The sequence below is a fragment of the Pecten maximus genome, chromosome 9, assembly GCF_902652985.1.
Source record: "Pecten maximus chromosome 9, xPecMax1.1, whole genome shotgun sequence".
NCBI classification, from domain to species: Eukaryota; Metazoa; Mollusca; class Bivalvia; order Pectinida; family Pectinidae; genus Pecten; species Pecten maximus.
This window is the reverse complement of record NC_047023.1, coordinates 41450233-41470695: the sequence shown is the minus strand read 5'-3', so window position 1 is coordinate 41470695 and position 20463 is coordinate 41450233. Positions and strand designations below refer to the sequence as shown.

Sequence of the window (20463 nt, the reverse complement as noted above, 5' to 3'; positions counted from 1 at the left end):
TGTTCAGATCTAATCGCTGTCAGTATTTATAGATATAGCCAGTTATCAATTTTAATTAAATCAGCAAACAAACCAGGATTTACCTTAAATAGCAATCAAATCAGAATGTCTCAAAATTATATATAGAAATTACAGTGTATATTATTAGATATATAAAGGTAATGTATATTAGATAGTGTATTTTAGATATATAAAGGTAATGTATATTAGATATATAAAGGTAATGTATATTAGATATATAATTAGGTACAACTGTCTGCATAATAGACAATATGAAACTGTCTTCAAACTCAACTTGTAAATTTTGACAAAAATCCTGATTGGAAAGAGATTTGTTTTAGCTTTTAGTGCTGGGAATTGGTCCAATATTTAAGATAGAATATCTGACCTTCAGAAGAAATTTGTGATCAATTATCACTTTAAAGATAAGACAAAGAAAATTGTGATCTCACTCTAACTGAGCTATATTTTCAGATTCTCTGCTATTTTTCAGCTGAAATTACTTTGTAATAGGAAGCAGTAATGAGAAATATCCTGTCCACACTTGGGGTCAAATAAATGACCTCTCAAGCAGACATCCTACCACTAGGCTGAAGGGAAATTCCCTCTAGCCAGAGTCATCATCATAAATGTGACATGGCTAGACTACCACTGACATCTGACAGTGTTTCAGGTGTGAATAACATAAGGGACCGATCTTGATAAATAGAATACACTTATTAAGTCTCAGACTATTGCGGAAAAAACACACACAAAATTAAAATTTGACCCTTTTTAACAATTTTATTTACTTTAGTCTATTAATTTACTCCAGACTGATACATATAGTACTTAAGTCTATTAATTTACCCCAGACTGATACATATAGTACTTTAGTCTATCAATTTACCCCAGACTGATACATATAGTACTTTAGTCTGTTAATTTACCCCAGACTGATACATATAGTACTTTAGTCTGTTAATTTACCCAAGACTGATACAAATAGTACTTAAGTCTATCAATTTACCCCAGACTGATACATATAGTACTTTAGTCTGTTAATTTACCCAAGACTGATACAAATAGTACTTTAGTCTATCAATTTACCCCAGACTGATACATATAGTACTTAAGTCCATCAATTTACCCCAGACTGATACATATAGTACTTTAGTCTATCAATTTACCCCAGACTGATACATATAGTACTTTAGTCTGTTAATTTACCCCAGACTGATACATATAGTACTTACTTTAGTCTATCAATTTACCCCAGACTGATACAAATAGTACTTTTGTCTATCAATTTACCCCAGACTGATAAAAATAATATTTGCTTTTGTTTATTAATTTACCCCAAACTTAGCTTTTACAAAGTGCACCCTGATGAAAATAAGAACCCAAGCACTTTGGATCCAACACAACTCCAGTGAGGACTAATATTTTAGCTTGTATAGGCATAGCCTGCTTCCCCATTCAGATTGAATCTTATTATTGATGTAATGAAATATGTTGAAGTGAAATCTATAGCTTAAAACACCTGGAGTAGTCAAATTAGGCTTCAAAGCTGTAATGGCAGGAAGGAGTAATTAATGGAAAAGTGATGACTTAGAGTGCAATAAAGTAGTAACATCTGGAGATAGGCATCATGGATTTGTAATGTCAGCAAAATTATTATTCAGTATGAATTTTAGATCTGCAATATCAAGAAAGGTATCTTTGAATATCATGTCAATCGGGTTGATCATGAAATATTTTTGATGTTCTAAAAATTGTTTTAGATTTGTAATTGATATAAATATATACAGCACGATATGCAAACTTTCTGAGTTTAAGGTCAAAAGTACCAACAGAGTACTGGAAATGAACCTGGATTTCTTTGTAAATTATTAACATATACAAAATGTAGCACCTGTAATGAGTGGGTGATCAAGATTCCGAGGCTGAAATTATTCCAGTCTGTACTGATCAGGGATCTGACCATACCACTAGATGGGACTGATACAAACTAAATCATAGGTGTTGATATATCGATAAGATAGCTATCGGCTTACTTCAGGATATTTTGATAAACATTTGTGTTAACTGCTGATACTGTATTGACTTTTTTCTGTGTACAAGCATTTAAGAACAGATCAGTTTTACTTGTAGTACATCGTATACTTCAAAGTGGTGCAGTACATGTAGGATTGATGGAGAGGCTGGATTAAACAATTTTTCAAACGTATTTGAAAATAAATAAATACCATTTTGTGATTTCTTATACTTCCAGATGAGATACAAGATGGAAGTGATGTCTGCTTAAAAAACTGTTCTGTCCTGGGTGAAAGTTTTAAACAAGCAAGCTGTAGCAGATTTTGACCACATTTTAAGGTAAGTATTGTTGTGGGTACTGTAGACATTGATGCCTGGAGATGGGACAGAGTTGAAATTTCACCCAGATGGAATTTAAACAAGTCTTAATTCTTAGTGAAGTTTGTAGTCCTACATTTGATAGAATGAAATTTGGAATGTTAATTCAGATGTCTTGATGATATTTTATAATTTTAAAGTTTTAGTGTGGACTATGCTATACAAAACATTATTGAATAGCTTGAATTTATGTGAAAAGTGTTTTCAGAATTTTTTTATTTTACTAAACTTGAAGCAATATGTGAGGAATGATGACCTTCATAAATTTCATATGAAATACATATGAATTTAAGATGTTGTTTATCACATAATAAAGATGTTCATGAAAATAGTATTTTATCAACCTTATATTAAATCTATTTTCACTTCATTCTTCTTTCTTCGATGATGCCACAATGCAAGCAGAGCCAGGAAGTTATGATATGATTGAAATAGTTAGAACCTAAAACCAATCAGAACTCTCCTTGGTGTTATGATATGTGTGCTTATGATGAAACTTATTTAGAGGATGTTATGGCATTGCTAACAGCGTAGTTACGTGAAACTGCTAACAGCATAGTCACATGACACTGCTAACAGCATAGTCACATGACACTGCTAACAGCATAGTCACATGACACTGCTAACAGCATAGTCACATGACACTGCTAACAGCGTAGTCACGTGATACTGCTAACAGCATAGTCACATGACACTGCTAACAGCGTAGTTACGTGATACTGCTAACAGCATAGTCACATGACACTGCTAACAGTGTATAGTTATATGACACTGCTAACAGCGTAGTTACGTGATACTGCTAACAGCATAGTCACATGACACTGCTAACAGCATAGTCACATGACACTGCTAACAGTGTATAGTCACATGACACTGCTAACAGTGTATAGTTATATGACACTGCTAACAGCCTAGGTACATGACACTGCTAACAGCATAGTTGCATGATACTGCTAACAGCGTAATTACATGACATCGATAACAGCGTATAGTTACATGACGCTGCTAACAGCATAGTCACATGACACTGCTAACAGCGTAGTTACGTGACGCTGCTAACAGCATAGTTACATGACACTGCTAACAGCGTAGTAACGTGATACTGCTAACAGCATAGTTGCATGATACTGCTAACAGCATAGTTGCATGATACTGCTAACAGCGTAGTTACGTGACGCTGCTAACAGCGTAGTAACGTGATACTGCTAACAGCATAGTTACGTGATACTGCTAACAGCATAGTTACATGACATCGATAACAGCGTATAGTTACGTGATACTGCTAACAGTGTAGTCACATGGCATCGATAACAGCGTATAGTTACGTGATACTGCTAACAGTGTAGTCACATGACAAACAACAAATACAAATTTCTGAGGACAGTTTACTTCCTGACTGTCCATCATCTGTCTGTGTCTTGGCCTCTGATATCTCCTTATCTAGACCTTATCTAATAAAATACCATTATCTCCTTATCTAGACCTTATCTAATAAAATACCATTTTCAGGACACTGAACTGATAAGTTTATTATGATCAGATGTCCTGTCATTTGGCGGACGTGCTCCAGGTATCAGCTCGACTTCTTGATATTCAGTATTACATGCAGTAGTAAACACTGTTATCAGTATAAATATCAATAAGAGACAACTTAAAGATTGTGTTGTTATATGAGTTAGGACCTTACATTAAATATGTTATGTTGATCACCCTCCCAAACCAACTGTAGTGTCACAAGCTTTAGAACATTTGACAATGTTGACAGCTGTGTTCAAATCCACAGAGAGTTGGTATCCATTATTGGTTTGATCCATGGCATTTGGGGCATCTGATCTGTTAAACCTTTGGATAGGGCCTTATAATATTTGTATAGATTTGTCAAACCTCTCTAATATAAGAGGGGAGTATTTTGGGCAGGCCTGTAGTAGGTATTGTTTTTATTCAGTATACCGTTATAAAATGTTCCCACATTGCCAGCATTTACTATGAAGGATGATTCAGCTAAGTTGGTAGTTATTATAGACAGCTGTTGTACTCCGATACAGATGTCTACCTAATAAAAAAAACTTTGATTTCACTTTAACTCTGAGTTCTACCTATACTTTCTGTTTTAATATTCTTGTATATGTTAAATAATACACAAATATATACATTTTCTGGCTGCGAGAGATAAACATCAGAATGTGGTGAAATATTAAAGATAGACCTACAGATTGATAATGATGGATAAATCATGACGCTTATTGTAACATTTAATAGTAAATAGTACCGAAGTCTACTGTATCCAATAAAATGAGCCAATTCACTGTAAATCTGTGATATTGGATAGTTTATCAGCTTTGTTTTGATTGGGTGAGTATTCCACAAGGGCCGCGGTGGCCGAGTGGTTAAGGTGTCCCGACACTTTAACACTAGCCCTCCACCTCTGGGGTGCGAGTTCGAAACTTACGTGGGGCAGTTGCCAGGTACTGACCGTAGGCCGGTTTTTTTCTCCGGGTGCTCCGGCTTTCCTCCACCTCCAAAACCTGGCACGTCCTTAAATGACCCTGGCTGTTAATAGGACGTTAAACAAAAACAAACCAAACCAGTATTCCACAAATGTATGTACAAGTCATTTATTCATTAAACTCCTGGTAATATACCATGATTTCTTGCATATAACCCATTGCGATTAGCCGGTCCATGGGTAGCAAAATGCAGCATTTTCTAAAAAAAATGTTCACAAAAATATTGACACATTATTGGTGTCCTAAATGACATTGATAGTTATCAAGTATACTGTTGTAAGTATGGTGTGTACATCATTTTAGTATTGGGTTATTGTTAAAAATATGTTGTATTTTATATACATTCAGAATTCGCCTGCGAAGTAGGAAATAGATAACAGGACATCGTCTATATATAGTCTGTCTCTTCATTTTACTAACGTATGTATAAATTATACTGTCACTAAGGATTCAATTCATGAACCATTAGTTACTGTTTGAGTTGCATTGTTTTAAACCAGTTTTTGAAAAATAACGAATAAATACCAGCAGTTAATATTGCTTGTACTTCAGTATACTGAATGATGTCAGACACAGGGGTTCAAACCAAGTTGATGACAGTTAGTACAACAACTTCCTCACCTAGTGTTTAATGTCGGTCTGACCCTCTGACCCTCTGACCGTCAACAAAACACCGACCGTCAACAAAACACTCCAATACACATATTCAGTGACATGTTACTGTACAGGATCATTTGATGTTTAACATGTATATCTTCTTTTGATGTCCTTTCCTCAAGGATCTCGTGGGGACACCTTTCCAGCCGTCATGTGACTGGTATACAAATCTCGAATCTTTATGCATAGGTAACTACCTATCATACAGGTCATGCGTTTACCCGGTTGTTTTCCGCTTGATTGATCAGAGTTTAATAAGATTTGTCTCCAATTTAGGTGTCAAATGACTCTTGTCCGGTATTGTATATAGGGCAAAGTAGAAGTATAGCAGGGCCAGAAATCGGGACAAAATCTGGCTTAGAATTTAATGCTGGCTGTTCCTAATTCTGATAATCCAATTTTGGGGCAAGATTTGGAGGATTTATACCTAAATGTACAAATGAGATGCAAATTATATTAACACCTTTCAATACAAATTAAGAGTTAGATATAGTAGAGTCAAAAATGAATAAAACTGAATCATATCGCTGTTCGGTCCTTCTTGCACTCATCAATGATGCTAGGGTCATCATACAGCTGTTTGTCCTTCTAGGACTTGTCAGTGATGCTAGGGACACCATACAGCTGTTTCGTCCTTCTAGGACTCGCCAGTGATACTAGGGACATCATACAACTGTTTCGTCCTTCTAGGACTTGTCAGTGATGCTAGGGACACCATACAGCTGTTTCCTCCTTCTAGGACTCGCCAGTGATGCTAGGGACATCATACAGCTGTTTCGTCCTTCTAAGACTTGCCAGTGATGCTAGGGACACCATTCAGCTGTTTTGTCCTTCTACGACTCGTCAGTGATGTTAGGGACATCATAAATCTGTTTGTCCTTCTAGGACTTGTCAGTGATGCTAGGGACACCATACAGCTGTTTCCTCCTTCTAGGACTCGCCAGTGATGCTAGGGACATCATACAGCTGTTTCGTCCTTCTAAGACTTGTCAGTGATGCTAGGGACACCATTCAGCTGTTTTGTCCTTCTAGGACTCGTCAGTGATGCTAGGGACATCATACAGCTGTTTTGTCCTTCTAGAACTCGCCAGTGATGCTAGCGACCTCATACAGCTGTTTCGTCCTTCTACGACTCGTCAGTGATGTTAGGGACATCATAAATCTGTTTGTCCTTCTAGGACTCGTCAGTGATGTTAGGGACATCATAAATCTGTTTCGTCCTTCTAGGACTCGCCAGTGATGCTAGGGACACCATACAGCTGTTTCGTCCTTATAGGACTCGCTAGTGATGCTAGGGACATCATACAACTGTTTTGTCCTTCTAGGACTCATCAGTGATGCTAGCGACATCATACAACTGTTTCGTTTTTCTAGAACTCGTCAGTGATGCTAGGGACTGATACCTTCAGGTGACAGAGGAAACTAGGAACTGTCTAAATCTAGAAAGGGAGGGCCAATATATATACATATTCATACATTAATTTTCAGAATATGTTTGTTATAAGTTGTTTTTTTCCCTGTAATTTTTAATGACAGATAAAATGAAAAATAAAGATTTTTGAAAGCTGTAAACTGTATTGTAGAATTAGTCTTGGTAGAAACTTTGACGTGGTAGAACTGTTTATATATAGCTACTTGACTGACCTATAGTGACCACATGTTTATTTGTAAACCTATTAACAGATAATGTCCACATACACAGGATATGGACCAACTTTAAAGAAGTTTAAGCACTTAATCTGGAATATTAGTAAACAAAGTGGAAGTGACCAGTGATTCAAAGTACATGGTAAATAATTCTCCTTAAACTTTGGGTTGTTATCTCTGTATCTGGAGGTTTACAATGGTGATGATAATACAACCGATGTAAACACATTTATATACAGAAGCTATCATAGTTCATTCTGAGTTTTATTCCAAATTTTTTACCACCTCTAGAAATTACCTTTTTGAAGAAAATATTTGACATTTCCAAAAAAAATATATGCTTGAAAAAGATATTTTAAGAAATCTCCTAAAAGTGGACTGCAATTTATGAAATATATCTAATTACCACATATCAGATGACTTGGGAACCATGATACACTTTCATATAGCCAATCTAATAGAGATAAAACACTCGTTCTATATAGCCAATCTAATAGAGATCCAAACACTCGTTCTATATAGCCAATCTAATAGAGATCCAAACACTCGTTCTATATAGCCAATCTAATAGAGATAAAACACTCGTTCTATATAGCCAATCTAATAGAGATCCAAACACTCGTTCTATATAGCCAATCTAATAGAGATAAAACACTCGCTCCATATAGCCAATCTAATAGAGATAAAACACTCGTTCTATATAGCCAATCTAATAGAGATCCAAACACTCGTTCTATATAGCCAATCTAATAGAGATAAAACACTCGCTCCATATAGCCAATCTAATAGAGATAAAACACTCGTTCTATATAGCCAATCTAATAGAGATAAAACACTCGCTCCATATAGCCAATCTAATAGAGATAAAACACTCGTTCTATATAGCCAATCTAATAGAGATCCAAACACTCGTTCTATATAGCCAATCTAATAGAGATAAAACACTCGTTCTATATAGCCAATCTAATAGAGATCCAAACACTCGTTCTATATAGCCAATCTAATAGAGATAAAACACTCGTTCTATATAGCCAATCTAATAGAGATCCAAACACTCGTTCTATATAGCCAATCTAATAGAGATAAAAACACTCGTTCTATATAGCCAATCTAATAGAGATCCAAACACTCGTTCCATATAGCCAATCTAATAGAGAGAAAAACACTTGTTCTATATAGCCAATCTAATAGAGATAAAACACTCGTTCTATATAGCCAATCTAATAGAGATCCAAACACTCGTTCTATATAGCCAATCTAATAGAGAGAAAAACACTTGTTCTATATAGCCAATCTAATAGAGATAAAACACTTGTTCTATATAGCCAATCTAATAGAGATCCAAACACTCGTTCTATATAGCCAATCTAATAGAGATCCAAACACTTGTTCTATATAGCCAATCTAATAGAGAGAAAAACACTTGTTCTATATAGCCAATCTAATAGAGAGAAAAACACTTGTTCTATATAGCCAATCTAATAGAGATAAACCACTTGTTCTATATAGCCAATCTAATAGAGATAAAACACTCGCTCCATATAGCCAATCTAATAGAGATAAAACACTCGCTCCATATAGCCAATCTTATAGAGATAAAACACTCGCTCCATATAGCCAATCTTATAGAGATAAAACATTCTGAAAATCTATTACATACCTTTTTAGGGATCTAGAGAATAATAAAAACATACTATATTCTGGATGATATCCCTTTAAATTACTTGTTGACTACCTGTATGTTAGAAATGTGACCTTGACACATGATATTACCTCGTTAACACTCATACCTGGCCTGGATTATTACCTCGTTAACACTCATACCTGGCCTGGATTAGTCAAATTCCAGGTGTTGCCATTTTTTTCTTCTTCATTCTTATACAGCTTTGGTTATTTTATTCTTTTGAAAGAGCATTTTGATTATGTCATTTCTCTTCATGCTTCAGCATATCAAGTGTGTGGTATAAATAACTTGTGAAATGTGTTCTTGTATCTGGATACATGGAATACACGGATAAATGTTTCTAGCGTACAGGTTTCTTTGAAACTTATTACATAATATTCGTATAATTTGAAATGAATAATTAGGGCCCTGCATGTAATGCAGTTGATCTACCGGTATAGTAATTCCTGTGTCTGTCCGGCTATCTATCTGTCCGTCCTTCTATCTGTCCATCGTCTATCTGTCCAACACCACTTTCTCTGAGGTCAAAATCAAGGTTACTGTTACTATAAATAGCACCAGAAATATGATGTCAAAATAAATTATATAAGGCACTTGACATAAGGTCCTGGACTTTATCCAAATGATACACGATGATAGGCGGATTTTGTGATTATTGGATTAAAATCATCATTCAAGGTTCAAAGTTCACGCTTGACCATTTTGAAATAAATCGCTTTCTATTTACATCACTCAAATCACTATAATGACCTCGACGGATTGAGTTTAATGCTAGACATATATACTGTGGGGCCCTTATACTGAATCATTCAGTCTTATTGCAAGATTTACTGAATGTCATTCCTAGGGAGTGACTTTAAACTTGTTACAGTAATTGTGATTTACATCTCCTCATTTTGTTTTTCAGTCCAAGATGTTTTACCTGGATGAGCAGACACAGTCCTACATCATCTTCTTCATCGCCATCCTCTGTACCGTTGGTTACTGTGTGATATTCTTCTTAACTCTCGTCTCTCTCATCACAACGTAAGTCTAACCCAGCACACGTATACACTGGACCTCTCTATTATCTTAATTTCTCTCAGTCTTAAAATTATCTCCCTTGTCCTCACACTTCCTTATCCTACTTCTACAAATTGTGTCCCCTGTCCTAACACTTCACAAATTGTCTCCTTTGTCCTTACACCTCACAAATTATCTCACTTTTTAGGTCATCTGAGACAAAGTCTCAGTTGACCTATTGCGATCGCCCTTTTGTCCGGCGTCGTCCATCGTGCGCCGTCCGGCGTGGGTCGTAAACAATTTACATTTAAAACTTCTTCTCAATAACGAACAGGCCCAGAGACCTGATATTGGGTGTGTAACATGCTGGGATGAAGGGCTACAAAGTTTGTTCAAGTGGATGACCTTGACCTTCATCCAAGGTCACATGGGTCAAATTTGCTAAAATCTTTAAACAACTTCTTCTTGTTAACCAAAAGGTCCAGAGACTCAATATTAGGTCTGTAACATGTTGGGATGAAGAGCTACCAAGTTTGTTCAAATGAATGACCTCGCTTCTTTAAAGGTCACAGGGGTCAAATATGCTAAAATCTTTAAACGACTTCTTCTTGTTAACCAAAAGGCCCAGAGACCCAATATTAGGTCTGTAGCATGCTGGGATGAAGGACTACCAAGTTTGTTATAATGGATGACCTTGACCTTCATTCAAGGTCACAGGGATCCAACATGCTAAAATCTTTTTTAAACAACTTCTTGATAACCAAGTGGTCCAGAGACCCAATATTGGGTCTGTAGCATGCTATGATGAAGGGCTACCAAGTTTGTTCAAATGGATGACCTCGACTTTCATTCAAGGTCACAGGGGTCAAATATGCTAAAATCTTTAAACGAATTCTTCTTGTTAACCAAAAGGCCCAGAGACCCAATATTAGGTCTGTAGCATGCTATGATGAAGGGCTACCAAGTTTGTTATAATGGATGACCTTGACCTTCATTCAAGGTCACAGGGATCCAACATGCTAAAATCTTTTTTAAACAACTTCTTGATAACCAAGTGGCCCAGAGACCCAATATTGGGTCTGTAGCATGCTATAATGAAGGGCTACCAAGTTTGTTCAAATGGATGACCTTGACTTTCATTCAAGGTCACAGGGGTCAAATATGCTAAAATCTTTAAACGAATTCTTCTTGTTAACCAAAAGGCCCAGAGACCCAATATTAGGTCTGTAGCATGCTGGGATGAAGGGCTACCAAGTTTGTTATAATGGATGACCTTGAACTTCATTCAAGGTCACAGGGATCTAACATGCTAAAATCTTTTTCAAACAACTTCTTCTTCATAACCAAGTGGCGCAGATACCTAATATTGGGTCTGTAGCATGCTATGATGAAGGGCTATCAAGTTTGTTCAAATGGATGATCTTGACCATCATTGAAGGTCACAAGGGTCAAATATGCTAAAATATATCATAACTCAGGTGACCGTTAAGGCCCATGGGCCTCTTGTCCTAACAAACCCTTGTCATATCTTCAGCAAATTATCTCCCTTGTCCTCGCACCCCTCAAATAATTTCCCATGTTTACACATCGCTGTTCTCTTACTATAAATGATTGCTGTTGTTATCATTCCCTTAACTAATGATCTTTGTTGTATTCCCCCTTCAAGTTCATTGAATTATCTCCCTTATCCTCTTTCTTACAGATTATCTCCCTTGTCCTCTCTACAGATTATCTCCCTTGTCTTCTCTGCAGATGATCTCCCTTGTCCTCTCTCCAACAGATTATCTCTCTTATCCTCTTTCTTACAGATGATTTTCTTGTCTTCTCTACAGATTATCTCCCTTGTCCTCTCCCCTACAGATTATCTCCCTTGTCCTCTCCCCTACAGATTATCTCCCTTGTCTTCTCCCCTACAGATTATCTCCCTTGTCCTCTCCCCTACAGATTATCTCCCTTGTCCTCTCCCCTACAGATTATCTCCCTTGTCCTCTCCCCTACAGATTATCTCCCTTGTCCTCTCCCCTACAGATTATCTCCCTTGTCTTCTCCCCTACAGATTATCTCCCTTGTCCTCTCCCCTACAGATTATCTCCCTTTTCCTCTCATTTATCTCGTATCTTGATTGATCAGTAGGGAAATTTTCAATATTTATATAAAGGTCTGGTTTTTTGTGATCACCATATTTTTATTGTAGAGCTAATTAAGATTTAGAGCAGGCCTGAATAGTGATTAAATGAACAGATTTGGGAAAAGATTTATCTGAAAATGCATCTAAAGAATATTTCTGAAAATTGCTGGATATCTAATGCATATCCAATATTATACCCAGTTCTGGACATGCTTCTATGAATTTGCAGTTTTGCCTGACTTGAAAATAAAAATTACAAATCTGTATTAATTTTACTTATTTGCACACAAACTAACATCAGCACTTTACTAACATTATGAACTTCCAATAAACACATTTTGGAGGTTTTAAAAGCAGTTTTAGAAATTTGTCTCAATTGTAAAATAAGCTCAGAAATTTGTGGTTTTGATTTAGCAATTCTTACCTGCTTTGACTTATGGTAAAAATGCATGATTTTGGTGGATTTTAGTATGCTATAAAATTTTAACTTGGATTAAAACAATAATAAATTTGCTTACTAACATTTGCTATAAACTGGTATAAAGTCTAATTAGTGAAGTTTAAGTGCATTAGGCAGCATGAAAAGTGTTCAAATAAGATATTCCCACTAAAATATTTAAATTTACAGCAGATAAGATTTGAACTGAATTAATTCTAGAGCAGCAAACATCAGGAAAAGAAAACAAAAGAAAAACAAAACATACTTGTTGGATTGACATTTCGTTTGTCAATTGTCAAAGTCTGTTAATTAACAAACAAAAATATATAGAGAGCAAAATTACAAGTATATTAGTGGGCATGTGTATAAGGAGGCTGTTTTAGGCTGTATTAAATATCTAGACTACATTGAAGTGCTTTAAAGATAAGGCTGTTGATTAACTTTATTATCCAATATAAAGTTTTCTTTAAGATACGGCTGTTGATTAAGTTTAATTTCAATATAAAGGTCATAAGAGCAACATAGCAGCTGTTTTATTTTAAGAGCACTCACGAAAATAAGTGTTTCCTAAGAATGGGATACTTATAGTATGAAAAGTGTATACGGTATACACAATGGTGTTAATTTGATAGGGCTAGAGAGGAGGGAGTGTTGGAGATGGGGCTAGAGAGGAGGGAGTGTTGGAGATGGGGCTAGAGAGGAGGGAGTGTTGGGTTGGGGCTAGAGAGAAGGGAGTGTTGGAGATGGGGCTAGAGAGGAGGGAGTGTTGGAGATGGGGCTAGAGAGAAGGGAGTGTTGGAGATGGGGCTAGAGAGGAGGGAGTGTTGGAGATGGGGCTAGAGAGGAGGGAGTGTTGGAGATGGGGCTAGAGAGGAGGGAGTGTTTGAGACGGGGCTAGAGAGGAGGGAGTGTTGGAGACGGGGCTAGAGAGGAGGGAGTGTTGTAGACGGGGCTAGAGAGGAGGGAGTGTTGGAGACGGGGCTAGAGAAGGATAGAGTGTTTGAGATGGGGCTAGAGAGGAGGGAGTGTTGGAGATGGGGCTAGAGAGGATAGAGTGTTGGAGACGGGGCTAGAGAGGAGGGAGTGTTTGAGACGGGGCTAGAGAGGAGGGAGTGTTTGAGACGGGGCTAGAGAGGAGGGAGTGTTGGAGACGGGGCTAGAGAGGAGGGAGTGTTGTAGACGGGGCTAGAGAGGAGTGAGTGTTGGAGACGGGGCTAGAGAAGGATAGAGTGTTTGAGATGGGGCTAGAGAGGAGGGAGTGTTGGAGATGGGGCTAGAGAGGATAGAGTGTTTGAGACGGGGCTAGAGAGGAGGGAGTGTTGGAGATGGGGCTAGAGAGGAGGGAGTGTTTGAGACGGGGCTAGAGAGGAGGGAGTGTTGGGTTGGGGCTAGAGAGAAGGGAGTGTTGGAGATGGGGCTAGAGAGGATAGAGTATTGGAGATGGGGCTAGAGATGAGGAAGTGTTCGAGATGGGGCTAGAGAGGATAGAGTGTTGGAGACGGGGCTAGACAGGAGGGAGTGTTGGGATAGGGCTAGAGATCGATATGGAGGGAATGTTGGAGATGGGGCTAGAGAGGAGGGAGTGTTGGGATAGGGCTAAAGAGGAGGGAGTGTTGGAGATGGGGCTAGAGAGGAGGGAGTGTTGGAGATGGGGCTAGAGAGGAGGGAGTGTTGGGATAGGGCTAAAGAGGAGGGAGTGTTGGAGATGGGGCTAGAGAGGAGGGAGTGTTGGAGATGGGGCTAGAGAGGAGAGAGTGTTGGGATAGGGCTAGAGATCGATATAGAGGGAGTGTTGGAGATGGGGCTAGAGAGGATAGAGTGTTGGAGATGGGGCTCTAAAGGGTTGGGGGGTTGGGGGTTGGGGGTCGCGGGTGTTGAAGGAGAGGATGGAGTGTTGGAGATTGGGGGGGTCATTGAAGGAACTTTTGATTTTCTGACAGTTCCTTGTGTCACCTATAATTATGGTTTTTGCACATTATGGTGACAGATATGTTCTTGCTGTTTTTCAGATTTTGTTTGAGGAGGTATATAGCACTTTTGTCCTGTGGTCAGCCTTACTTACTCCATATCTACACACACTGTGGCTTTTATTGGTTTATTACTCTTTGTCACATTTTAATCTGCTTCATTTAGCCTCTTGTTTTGTATGCATCTTTATTCACTTATCAAGTAAATGGGCCAATCAGATGTCCTCTTACTAACTATTCAAAGCCAATCAGGTGTCCTCATACATTCTTAAACAAACATTCAAATGACAGATGTCTAATTCTAATTCCTTCAGGAAACTAATCTGGAAGTGGTGGTAAGGAATATTCCACTGAAATAGTTCATGTCTTCATGAACCACAAGTAGGGAGTGATTTTGATTATCAAGCATTCATTTGTACAATGTATGTAGGCCTATAATAAATAATTCTAAATCAGAAGAAATCATAAAAAAGTTTGAATTAAACACTAGAATCAGTATAAGTTAAGTAAAGAAATCTTACTCTGTGGCTAAAACAGGAACAGAAAATTAAGTTAAAGAAATAACAATGTGTGTCTTAAGGTGCTGTTTTATTTCATACGTATGAAATGTTTTAAGACAAAATGTCTTAAGAAAAATGAATTTACAGTTTCTTGTAAATTAATTTCTTCGGACGATTTGAATTGATTATTGAATAATTTTGGTTCCTTGAAGCATGCTAGAAACTCAATTCAGTTGATCGTACATTTGTTGTTCAATTGCTTTGTGGTTTTTTTTTTATCGAAAGGTTGTTATTTTTTCCACTACCATTTGCTAGTGATATCTATTGAAGTATTTGTTAGTTGCAATGTTATGCTTCCTGAAAAGAAGAAAATATTTGATATATGGCACAGTTATAAATTTTTGAATGTCCTAACATTTTTACAATTTTTTGGTTTGTACACATTGAGCTTGGTCTGCTTGATATACTTTCATTCACTTTTTGTAGAAGTTACTGAAAAATTAAGTTTGCATGTCAAATTCTAATTATTAAAAATGTTTCATAAAAGTAACTGTTTGATTTGGTCACCAGTATCAACAGAGGATTAAACATTTGCATATAGGGCTAGTCAATGGCTTAGTCACCATCGTAATTAGGTAATGATGAAAAATAGTATAGTGAGTACAGCGACTGACTGTCAGGACTCGCTGTACTATCACTGACTGTCAGGACTCACTGTACTATCACTGACTGTCAGGACTCGTACTATCACTGACTGTCAGGACTCACTGTACTATCACTGACTGTCAGGACTCGTACTATCAATGACTGTCAGGACTCGTACTATCACTGACTGTCAGGACTCGTACTATCACTGACTGTCAGGACTCGTACTATCACTGACTGTCAGGACTCGCTGTACTATCACTGACTGTCAGGACTCACGGTACTATCACTGATTGTCAGGACTGGTACTATCACTGACTGTCAGGACTCGTACTATCACTGACTGTCAGGACTCACTGTACTATCACTGACTGTCAGGACTCGTACTATCACTGACTGTCAGGACTCGTACTATCACTGACTGTCAGGACTCGTACTATCACTGACTGTCAGGACTCACTGTACTATCACTGACTGTCAGGACTCGTACTATCACTGACTGTCAGGACTCGTACTATCACTGACTGTCAGGACTCGCTGTACTATCACTGACTGTCAGGACTCGTACTATCACTGACTGTCAGGACTCGTACTATCACTGACTGTCAGGACTCGCTGTACTATCACTGACTGTCAGGACTCATACTATCACTGACTGTCAGGACTCATACTATCACTGACTGTCAGGACTCACTGTACTATCACTGACTGTCAGGACTCGTACTATCACTGACTGTCAGGACTTGAACTATCACTGACTGTCAAGACTCGCTGTACTATCACTGTCTGTCAGGACTCGTACGATCACTGACTGTCAGGACTCGTACTATCACTGACTGTCAGGACTCGTACCGTCACTGACTGTCAGGACTCGTACTATCACTGACTGTCAGGACTCGTACTATCACTGACTGTCAGGACTCGTACTATCACTGACTGTCAGGACTCGTACTATCACTGACTGTCAGGACTCGTACTATCACTGACTGTCAGGACTCACTGTACTATCACTGACTGTCAGGACTCGCTATACTATCACTGACTGTCAGGACTCGTACTATCACTGACTGTCAGGACTCGTACTATCACTGACTGTCAGGACTCGTACTATCACTGACTGTCAGGACTCACTGTACTATCACTGACTGTCAGGACTCGCTATACTATCACTGACTGTCAGGACTCGTACTATCACTGACTGTCAGGACTCGTACTATCACTGACTGTCAGGACTCGTACTATCACTGACTGTCAGGACTTGCTGTACTATCACTGACTGTCAGGACTCGTACTATCACTGACTGTCAGGACTCGTACTATCACTGACTGTCAGGACTCGTACTATCACTGACTGTCAGGACTCGCTGTACTATCACTGACTGTCAGGACTCGTACTATCACTGACTGTCAGGACTCGTACTATCACTGACTGTCAGGACTCGTACTATCACTGACTGTCAGGACTCGTACTATCACTGACTGTCAGGACTCGTACTATCACTGACCATCAGGACTCGTACTATCACTGACCGTCAGGACTCGTACTATCACTGACTGTCAGGACTCGCTGTACTATCACTGACTGTCAGGACTCGTACTATCACTGACTGTCAGGACTCGTACTATCACTGACTGTCAGGACTCGTGCTATCACTGACTGTCAGGACTTAAGTGTTCCCATGTGTCCATTATCTGACTTAAGTGTTCCCATGCGTCCATTATCTGACTTAAGTGTTCTCATGCATCCATTATCTGACTTAGGTGTTCCCATGCGTCCATTATCTGACTTAAGTGTTCCCATGTGTCCATTATCTGACTTAAGTGTTCCCATGCATCCATTATCTGACTAAGGTGTTCCCATGCGCCCATTATCTGACTTAAGTGTGTTCCCATGCGTCCATTATCTGACTTAGGTGTTCCCATCTGTCCATTATCTGACTTAAGTGTCTTATGCGTCCATTATCTGACTTAAGTGTCTCATGCGTCCATTATCTGACTTAAGTGTTCCCATGTGTCCATTATCTGACTTAAGTGTCTCATGCGTCCATTATCTGACTTAAGTGTTCCCATGTGTCCATTATCTGACTTAAGTGTTCCCATGCATCCATTATCGGACTTAGGTGTTCCAATGCATCCATTATCTGACTTAAGTGTTCCCATGTGTCCATTATCTGACTTAAGTGTTCCCATGTGTCCATTTTCTGACTTAAGTGTTTCCATGTGTCCATTATCTGACTCAAGTGTTCCCATGTGTCCATTATCTGACTCAAGTGTTCCCATGCCTCCATTATCTGACTTAAGTGTTCCCATGTGTCCATTATCTGACTTAAGTGTTCCCATGTGTCCCTTATCTGACTTAAGTGTTCCCATGTGTCCATTATCTGACTTAAGTGTCTCATGTGTCCATTATCTGACTTAAGTGTTCCCATGTGTCCATTATCTGACTTAAGTGTTCCCATGCATCCATTATCTGACTTAGGTGTTCCCATGTGTCCATTATCTGACTTAGGTGTTCCCATGTGTCCATTATCTGACTAAAGTGTCTCATGCGTCCATTATCTGACTTAAGTGTCTCATGCGTCCATTATCTGACTTAAGTGTTCCCATGTGTCCATTATCTGACTTAAGTGTTCCAATGCATCCATTATCTTACGTGTTCCCATGCATCCATTATCTGTCTTTTAAAAGTGTTTCCAGAGCTCTAAGTTGTTAAGTGGTCACGCCATTAATACTTATTTTAGCATGCACAATGTTTAACACAAAGCTTCAATTAAATAGATTAGTATAATAGTGAATTGGTACAATCTTCTTGTGGAAACAATACCAAGCATACAGAAATGCTATAATCCAATCATAATCCAGCAGAATGTTGTCAGTCTCAGCCTAAAGAGCACTTAAATGGGTTTTATCTGAAGATTTCTTTTTAAATAAATACAAATCATTAGAAATATTGATATATAAATACTCGCTTTTGAGATCCAGATGAATATGATTTCCTATTAGTTACTAAAATAAAAAAATTATTTCTTTCTTTGCAGGCGGATCTTGTTTTATAAGAAATCTGACAGTTTCCTGTCAACAGACAGCTATCCTGGAGTATCCATCATCAAACCTCTCATGGGACTTGATCCACTTTTGGAAGAAAACCTGGAAAGTCATTTTAGGATGCAATACCCAAAGGTATTCAAGGAAGACTTCCTCTCAATATAGAAGATTCTGTCTCAGAGTTCTATATTTAGAGACTGATATTCTCTCCTTGGGGAGTCCTATATTTAGAGACTGATATTCTCTCCTTGGGGAGTCCTATATTTAGAGACGATATTCTCTCCTCGGGGAGTCCTATATTTAGAGACTGATATTCTTTCCTCGGGAAGTCCTATATTTAGAGACTGATATTCTCTCCTTGGGGAGTCCTATATTTAGAGACTGATATATACTCTCCTTGGGGAGTCCTATATTTAGAGACTGATATTCTCTCCTTGGGGAGTCCTATATTTAGAGACTGATATTCTCTCCTTGGGGAGTCCTATATTTAGAGACTGATATTCTCTCCTTGGGGAGACCTATATTTAGAGACTGATATTCTTTCCTCTGGGAATCTTGAACCTGGCTCCAGAGAGGGTTCCATATATGACCTTAGCTCCATAGTGAGTTCTGTGCTTGACCCTGACTCAATGTTGAGTTATGTGTTTGACCCTGACTCAAGGGTGAGTTCTGTGTTAGATTCTGACTCAAGAGTGAGTTCTACGTTAGATCCTGACTCTATATTGAGTTCTGTGTTAGATCCTTGCTCTATATTGAGTTCTTTGTTTGATCCTGGCTCTATATTGAGTTCTGTGTTTGATCCTGACTCAAGGGTGAGTTCTGTGTTAGATCCTGACTCTATATTGACTTCTGTGTTTGATCCTGACTCTATATTGAGTTCTGTGTTAGATCCTTGCTCTATATTGAGTTCTTTGTTTGATCCTGGCTCTATATTGAGTTATGTGTTTGACCCTGACTCAAGGGTGAGTTCTGTGTTAGATTCTGACTCAAGAGTGAGTTCTACGTTAGATCCTGACTCTATATTGAGTTCTGTGTTAGATCCTTGCTCTATATTGAGTTCTTTGTTTGATCCTGACTCTATATTGAGTTCTGTGTTAGATCCTGACTCTATATTGAGTTCTGTGTTAGATCATGACTCTATATTGACTTCTGTGTTTGATCCTGACTCTATATTGAGTTCTGTGTTAGATCCTTGCTCTATATTGAGTTCTGTGTTAGATCCTGACTCAACAGTGAGTTCTGTGTTAGATCCTGACTCTATATTGAGTTCTGTGTTAGATCCTTGCTCTATATTGAGTTCTGTGTTAGATCCTGACTCAACAGTGAGTTCTGTGTTAGATCCTGACTCTATATTGAGTTCTGTGTTTGATCCTGACTCTATATTGAGTTCTGTGTTAGATCCTTGCTCTATATTGAGTTCTGTGTTTGATCATGACTCTATATTGACTTCTGTGTTAGATCCTGACTCTATATTGAGTTCTGTGTTTGATCATGACTCTATATTGAGTTCTGTGTTTGATCCTGACTCTATATTGAGTTCTGTGTTTGATCCTTGCTCTATATTGAGTTCTGTGTTAGATCCTTGCTCTATATTGAGTTCTGTGTTTGATCCTGACTCTATATTGAGTTCTGTGTTTGATCCTGACTCTATATTGAGTTCTGTGTTAGATCCTGACTCTATATTGACTTCTGTGTTTGATCCTGACTCTATATTGAGTTCTATGTTTGATCATGACTCTATATTGAGTTCTGTGTTTGATCCTGACTCTATATTGACTTCTGTGTTTGATCCTTGCTCTATATTGAGTTCTGTGTTAGATCCTGGCTCTATATTGACTTCTGTGTTTG

At 38.2% G+C, this 20463-nt stretch overlaps 1 protein-coding gene across 1 annotated transcript in view; it reads left to right on the top strand.

Moving 5' to 3' along the window:
* The window catches only part of LOC117335232 (ceramide glucosyltransferase-like), a 70886-nt gene that overhangs the window by 32779 nt on the left and 17644 nt on the right, over positions 1-20463 (top strand). The window contains exons 2-4 of the mRNA XM_033895222.1: positions 2255-2355; positions 9797-9915; positions 18609-18750. Coding sequence (XP_033751113.1) covers positions 9803-9915; positions 18609-18750 — 255 coding nt within the window. The 5' untranslated portion in view covers positions 2255-2355; positions 9797-9802. The remainder of the gene's footprint in view (positions 1-2254; positions 2356-9796; positions 9916-18608; positions 18751-20463) is intronic.